The 8,318-nt window shown below is 43.5% G+C and overlaps 1 protein-coding gene across 2 annotated transcripts in view; it reads right to left on the reverse strand.

Moving 5' to 3' along the window:
• The window catches only part of Zmym4 (zinc finger MYM-type containing 4), a 99,579-nt gene extending 92,643 nt beyond the window's left edge, over positions 1–6,936 (reverse strand). Inside the window, exon 1 of one of the 2 annotated variants that reach the window (XM_029539595.1) lies at positions 6,527–6,936. In XM_029539595.1, coding sequence (XP_029395455.1) covers positions 6,527–6,565 — 39 coding nt within the window. In that variant the 5' untranslated portion in view covers positions 6,566–6,936. The remainder of the gene's footprint in view (positions 1–6,526) is intronic. The other variant, XM_029539596.1, reaches the window with a different exon arrangement.
• Positions 6,937–8,318: the final 1,382 nt, after the last annotated feature.

The raw sequence follows: 8,318 nt of genomic DNA on the forward strand, positions 1-8,318 counted from the left end.
CTGCAACACACCACAAGAAGTTTTATTCCCCCCCCCTCTCTCTCTCTCTCTCTCTCTCTCTCTCTCTCTCTCTCTCTCTCTCTCTCTCTCGGAGTTTCAACAAATGCAACTCAACTACACAATGTAAGGTGGACCAATATATGCTTATTGTTAGTAAAGAATCCTTCATCTCATGTCCTTTACAAGCTTGCTTTAACAGACAGAACAATCCTTTCTCCTGTGTCTGCCTCAGTGAAACATTCCTTCAAAAGTCTACCTTAGCCTTTCACCTGTGTCCCTGTGTCCACTTCAGGAAAACATTCTTTCATGTGTTTCCCCCAGGAAAACACCATCCAACACAACTGACTTTCTGAAAAGCCCTTACGTTTCCACGTCAATGTGCCACTGTGGGGATGGGCTTTTAGGTGTCCTATGCTCAGTCTACACCCAATGTGATACACAGTCCTCTTCCACTGCCTGCAGATCAAAATGTAGAACTCACAGCTCCTCCAGCATCATGTCTGCCTGCAATCCACCATGCTTCGCACCATGACGGTAACAGACTAAACCTCTGAAACTGTAAGCAAGCCCCAATTAAATGGTGTCCTTTACAAGAGTTGGCCTGGTCACAGAGTCTTCAAAGCAATAAAACCCTAACTAAAACAAACTCTTAACAGGTCCCAAGACTTTAAGACAACTGATGCTACCAAGGCACTAATCATTCTGAGAAAAAGCCCAGCACACAGACTCTAACACTTGCCAAAACAGTAACAAAGACTTCATCTATCATAGACTATAATTCTGGAAAAGTCCCTAAATGTACTAACCTTGCTTTCTGGCTTCTGTAGCTCTGCTTATTCCTAACTGTTCTTGCTAAATGAAGTGTGCCAATAACAATATGGGTTTTGTGCACAAAAAGCCAAGATCAGTAAGACTTGTGGCTACACAATTTGTACAACCTAGAGGCAAAAGCTAATGCACAAGCCACAGAGAAATGCTAATTACTGGCTTACTCTCATGGTTTGCTCAGCCTGCTTTCTCAAGCCAGGACCACTAGCCCAGGGTGGCCCCACCCTTAATGAGCTGGGCCCTTCCCCATTGATCACTAATTAAGAAAATGCCCAACAAACTTACCTACAGCCCAATCTCATGGAATTATTCTCTCAACTGAGACTCCCTCCTCTCTTGAGGACTATTAGTAGCTTGTGTCAAGTTGACATGAAACTTGACATACATACAGATAATAAAAGTAAACCTTTAAAAATAAACTAGAAAAAAAAAAAATGCCTTTTCAAAATTAAAACAGCAAGTAAACAAATCTGAATCACAGAAAGATGTTACACCATACTCACTAGTGTGATTATTGCCAAAAAAGAAAATTAAAGCCAGGTGTAGTGGCCAACGCCTTTAATCCCAGCACTCGGGAGGCAGAGGCAGGCGGATTTCTGAGTTCAGAGGCCAGCCTGGTCTACAGAGAGAGTTCCAGGACAGCCAGGACTATACAGAGAAATCCTGTCTCGAAAAACCAAAAAAAAAGGTGCTCATGTAGACATGGAGAGACTGCAGTTTCATGCATCCCTTATGGGTGCAAAACAGTAAAGCAAGTAGGTACAATAGTCCTATGGTACCTCAAAAAAAAAAAAAATCACCCCATATCATCTAGCAAATCCATTGTCAAGTATGTAACCAAAACAATGAAGGACTGGGACTCATACTTTACAACAACGTTTACAGATGAAATCACAACAGACAAACCTAAATGGCCAACTGATGAACAAAAAAATAAAATCTGATACAAATGTCTTGAAAAACCCAAAAAAAAAAAAAGAAGAAGAAGAAAAAAGAGTCATGTGTAAACTACTTAAAAGCCTGATTAATATTAAAAAAAAAAAAACTATCTTAGAAGACAAGAAAATTATAATTTTAAAATTCATAAATAATATTCCCAAAATATCCTGGTATTAAAATGTAAGACAAAGAGAGAATATGCTGATCTTTACCTATACATAGAAAGGTATGAACTTGGTTCTATGTAACACAGAAGAATAATAGTACTACCAATCCATCCACATACTCCTCTCCCCCAGTCCACAAACTGAGAAAATGGAATTCATATATAATCTGATTAAATATCAATATAGTCTAACTGCTCTTTTGTTCTAACTCCACACAAACAGGAAAATGAGACACCTATACACAACTTAGGGTTGTCTTGTTTTGTTTTGTTTTTTATTTTTCGAGACAGGGTTTCTCTGTGTAGCCTTGGCTGCCCTGGAACTCACTTTGTAGACCAGGCTGGCCTCGAACTCAGAAATCTGTCTGCCTCTGCCTCCCAAGTGCTGGGATTAAAGGCATGCGCCACTACGCCTGGCAATTTAGGGTTGTCGACACAACTATTTTAAAACAATCAGTACTGGGATTAAAGGAGTGTGGCTCCCATGGTAGGGCATGTATCTCATCAAATAGCATAGCTCATCTTTCTTATAATTTTAGATAATAAAAGTCGCCAGGAGGTGTGTGGTGGCACACACCTTTAATCCCAGCACTCGAGGCAGAGGCAGGTGCCTATCTGGAAAAACAAAAAACAAGAAAAAAAAAAGATAATAAAAGTCAAAGTCAGTAAAAATCGTATATCCCACTTCATCCATGAAATTTCACATTTACCTTATAGTATCATATAGGTCTATGCAGATAACCGCACAAAGTGCAATTACATTTAAACTGTATTAAATGTCAGGCCTGCAGGCACATGCCTGTAATCCCAGCTCTTGGAAAGTGGAGTTCAAAGTAAACCGTGGATACAAAGCTATTTCAAGGGCAGCCTGGGCTACATGAGACAGTACTTGGCAGGCAGTGGCAGACGGATTTCTGAGTTCGAGGTCAGCCTGGTCTACAAAGTGAGTTCCAGGACAGCCAGGGCTACACAGAGAAACCCTGTCTCGAAAAACCAAAAAAAAGAAAGAAAAAATAAATAAATAAAAATAAAAAGACCAGGAAGAAAAAGTGAGGTGGCCTGGGAAAAAAAGAAAAGAAAACTGGGGCTGGAGAGATGGCTCAGTGGGTAAGAGCACCCAACTGCTCTTCCAAAGGTCCTGAGTTCAAATCCCAGCAACCACACGGTGGCTCACAACCACCCGTAATGAAATCTGATGCCCTCTTCTGGTGTGTCTGAAGTCAGCTACAGTGTACTTATGATATAATAAATAAATCTTTAAAAAAAAAAAGAAAGAAAGAAAGAAAGAAAGAAAAGAAAAAGAAAAAGAAAAAAAGAAAAGAAAACTGTACTAAACAAATCCCATCAATCTGCCTATAATGGATTTAACATTCTGGATAGGAGAGAAGGCATTTGTATCTAGAAATGAGCTCTCTTGAACATTTTAACAAACTACCAATGATAAAATGGATTATGGATGCAAAAGTTATTAAAAATATTGGATGTAGAGCTGGAGAAGCAGCTCAGCAGTTAAGAGCACTCAAGTTCAAAACTCAGGACCTACTTGGCACCTCCTGTCTGGAACTCAAGTCTCAGGGGACCCAACACACCCCTTCTGGACACCACAGGCACTGTAATATAGTATAGACAACACATTAAAATCTTAACTAAAATACTATATATATATATATATATATATATATATATATATATATATAATGAAAAATAGGTAAGAACACTTGCTGCTTCTACAGGACCTGGATTCAGTTACCAATACCCACATGGCAGTTCATATCCATCTATACTTCCAATTCTAGGTTATCTAATGCCTTCTTCTGGCCTCCAAAAGCACCAGGCATGCACATGGCACACACATACATGTAGGTAAACACTTCATACATACAAACTAATAAATGAATACTGGCTGCTCTTCCAAAGGACCTGGGTCTGGTTCTCAGCACCCATGGTGACTCCCAACCATCTAGAATTCCAGTTCCAGAGTTTCTAGCAACTTCTTCTGACAATGCATGTGGTATGTAATACACACACATAGATAACAATGCATGTATGTAATACACACACACACAGATAAGCTGAAGACTCATGCACATTAAAAATAAATAAATCTTTAAATCTATATATACTGAATGCAAACATCATCCACAATTTATGACGTAAAACCTGTGCAAGTGTTCCACGTGTTTCATGGTGTCATATATAATGTTTTATATAATGTTTGACAGCTGGGCTGTGGCTCAATGGTAAAGCATGCATGAAGCCCTGAGTTCAATCCCTAGCACTGAGAAGAAAAAGAGGGGAACAGTCTCACCATGCAGCACTAATTACCATGGAACTTACTGTATAGAGTAAGATGGCCTCACAATGATCCACCTGTCTCGCCACACCCGGCGAGTGCTGAGATTAAAACTATGACCATTTGCTGCCTTTAAAAAAAAAAATTTCCAGCTGGGTGTGGTGGTGCACACCTTTAATCCCAGCACTTGGGAGGCAGAGGCAGGTGGATTTCTGAGTTCGAGGACAGCCTGGTCTACAAAGTGAGTTCCAGGACAGCCAGGGCTACACAGAGAAACCCTGTCTCAAAAAATTAAAAAAAAAAAAAAAATTTCCCTGCAATCCCTTTTCTACCTGCTAAATGTAATATTTACATACATGAGAAAGAATATACTTAAACAGTCTAATTTGTCAACAAAGTGCTTAAATTTTTCTAAGACATTCTATAAAGCAAATGATATTACTAGTAAATGAGTATATCTGAATTTACACTATAATTTATCCTTTATATTTAAATTAATAGACCACACATATCATATGCATTCACTCAAAATAATGAAGATAGTTTACTACTAATCAGAAATTAGAAAACAATTCAAAATTTCAAAACATGCATTCTATATCAGTATTTATTGTAAATGACCTATTTGAACATACATTATATTAATACAGCTTAACCTGTTCTATGATAAATATATGAAGAGAACCTAACATTTTACAAATCTAAGACTACCAGCATTACATTTTAATTATTAAAAATGCTAAAATGCAGTGTACTTAAAAGACTAATGAATGACTGGGTAAAGAGATGGCTTGATGAAATAACTAGGTGGTAAACAAGAATCTAGGAAAACTGTCAATAGTAGAATCTAGGGATTTGGGAATGCAGCAGCACCCTGAATTTAAACTGTATTTTTACTTTTATTGACCGTTATAAAGTTTTCTAATGAACTGTTAGAGAGAAATATCGTTTACATTTTTAAAAAGAGAAACTCCTCAGGCTAGGAGTCTACCTCAGTGGTATAGGCTTGTCTATCAGATGTTATGGCCCAGGATCCAATGACAGGACTAGAAGAATTTAAAAAAAAAAAAAAAAAAACTTAAATGCAACCAACACAAACATTTGCAAACCTGTTTTCAAATCTCAGATCAAAACTCTGGAGTTTGCAGACTTAATTATATAAGATAGGAAATAAGTCTACATTTCAGCCACAAATGGGCTGCATAGTTTCTGTGAGGTTGAACTCTTCACAAAGCACTTCACACATTGTCAGGCACATAGTCAGCACTCAGGATGTTCAACAGTATGCATCTATGAATAGACATTTATGCTGAATGAAAAAGCATTTTTGGGTAAGATTCATGTAAGCAGCTTGGCTTAACAACTAACTTTCATCATTTGGAGATCATTTCCAAAAGGCAGGCAAGGAAGACTCCTGATAGGAAACTTAACAAACTTGATGCTTAACATGCTGGGTGAGGGGAAGTTAAAACAAAAAAAGCCTTGAAAAACATTACTCAGTGGATAGTATTGTTCTTCATCTGAAGAAAATGAATCACAACTAAATTAAAAATAAAAAAGTTTCAAGACAAACTTTTAAGCGGCTTACAACTCCTGTGTAGACAAGGCTTTACCTAGGCAGGCAAGACTAGGAACATCCTAACGACCAAACTTGTCACTCTTCCACGATCCTAACTGCAGGTAAAGAAGCTAGACTAAATATAACGCTTCCGTGGCTATCAGAACACGTTCCCCCCAACTTCAAGACGACAACCCCACTTCTTCCAAGGTGAAGAGCACCACGTCCACTTTGGGGCTTGATAACGGTCAAGGGGGAGGAGAGCGGAGGCAGGAAGATGAATTGGCTCCGGGGTTCCCGCAGCACCCTCCCGTTACTCCTCGGGAGACGACCAATCCTCCACGACTTCTTCCCGCCACCGCTACCCCCCCACCTGACCTCTCCCCAGAGAAACTTCCACAGACTCCCTTTTCCTCGAGGATGCAGAAGCGGAGTCTGAAACCTTGCGTCTCCCAGGCCCCCCCCCCCCCGAACACGCACCACCACCCACACGCCGGCAAAGGGAGGGGAGCCAAGCGGACCACGGCCCCCGCCCCTCCCCCTCCCCGCCGGCCACCGAGCTTTGTCCCACCTGCCGAGGGGACCCCGGGGCCGCCCCTCCCTCGGGCCGTCGACCACCGCGCCACCCGGGAGCTCCGGGCTGCTCGGGGCCGGCCGCGCCCCGCCCCCCGCCCGCCGGCCCGCCGGCCCGCCCGTCCGCAGCCCGCAGCCCGCTGCCCGCCCGCGGCCTCACCTCACCTACCCTCTTTCGGGGGCCGGTCTCCACCTCCCGCTCCGCCATGTTGGGCCCCGCTCCGAACCGCGGCGGTTCCCGGCGCGGCGGCGGCGGCGGCGGCGGCGGCGGCCGCGGCCCCTCTCGGCCCCCGCCCACACTGCAGACTCGGGCGCTTCACCCGCTGCGGTTCGGTCGCCCTCGGCGGGGCCTGGCGCGGGAGTGACGAGGGGGGCGGAGGCCCACACGCTCAGCCGCAGCTCCTGGGGTCCCCCGGGCGGGCGCGTGGGCGCGAGGGCCTGCCGGGGCAGGGGGGCCGGGACTCGGGGGGTTAATGGCCTCCAAGGGGCTCCGGGAGGAGGATTATTTTCTCTCAGAGAAATTCCTCCGCCTGTGGTTTTTCTTAAAGGGATCTCCAAACCAGCCCCTTGCGCGCGCCCCTGATGCGCAGGCGCGCCACAAGCCCCTCCTCCCTTTCCCACCAAGCCCCCGGTCCTGAGCGTGCGCGGTGAGTGGCCCAGGCTAGGCCTAATCCTGTTAGTCTCTTTGCTGCCAGCAGCTGCTCCCACCACTCAACTATGGCCGCTCCCTTAAAGGGACCATGACGAAGGGATGATGTCAGAATGAGAGATCTCAATGGAAGGACTATCTGGGGGACTGGGTGAAACGTCAGTGAGGGGTTCACATCACCACCCTACACCTGACTACAGAGATAGTGCCAAAAGGAGAGAACGCTGATGACCTGAAGTTCTCCGTGACCCTTTTGAACATGAAGAATCCCAACCAAGAAGAAAACAAGACTGTTATCTCAAGGAGAAACCAACAGCTTGTCAAGTAAAGGGCGTAGACCATCAAGGAACAACTTCCAACCTTAAAATCAGACCCACTGGTAGTTTTGAAGACAGAACCAATAACTGAAGACAATTTCCTCAATGCCTGCTTGCCATTAGAATACTAAAACGAGGAAGTATCTTAGAAACCATCTACTCCATTGCTTTCAAAGTTAACATGTCAGTCAGTATGGCCATTTGAAGTAAATTAATTTACCTCAAGATATCGAGTGTTTGGTGAGGACCTAGAACACAGACTGGAATTGCATTCCAACAGGATTCTGAACACACAAAACTGTCGTCAGGGCAAAAGAACATAAGATGTCAAGAGCCTTGATAGTTCAAGAACATGGCTGCTCTCCTGGGAAGTCGCATGGTGATGACCTGCAACTGCTGTGTGCCATCTTTTGCCTCCACTGAAGGAACTTGAGGGTCTGACTTAAAGGATAGGAGCTTGAACTGTCAAAGCAGGAAATCCAAGGTTAGCCACTGTCTTCCCTGAAGCACAACGAAGGCAAAGAGAATGAGAGCTGAAGTCCCCTCTTGGATTCTTAATGAAGACTTAGGCACAACAGGCAGACATATAGTAAAAAATACAAGGAAATTAGGTTGGGTTGGTTGGAGCTGGGTTGGTTGGAGTTGGGTTGGTCTGGGCTAGGTTGCTATGTAACCCAGAGTGGCCTGGAACTGCTGGTCTTCCTACCTTGACCAAGTGCTTGGACTGCTGGGATACTAGGAAATCCCCAAAGAATTCATTAAAAGAAAAAAATAAGTCTGATTGAAGAGTTGTTATTCTCCATGACGATACTTATTCAAAGGGGACCTAGAGCTCCTCTACTCACAGGATGAGGGTCACTCTACAGCTGTACTTCTGTGTGTCTGAACCCAGGAACCGTTGGCTGAACACTAAAATAGCTGAAAGTTTCCGTGCTGGTCCCTTAGGCCTGTTATCTTTTATTTCACTTATGGGTAGAACAAAAAGAAACATATTC

This window comes from Mus pahari, chromosome 6, assembly GCF_900095145.1.
Source record: "Mus pahari chromosome 6, PAHARI_EIJ_v1.1, whole genome shotgun sequence".
NCBI lineage: Eukaryota > Metazoa > Chordata > Mammalia > Rodentia > Muridae > Mus > Mus pahari.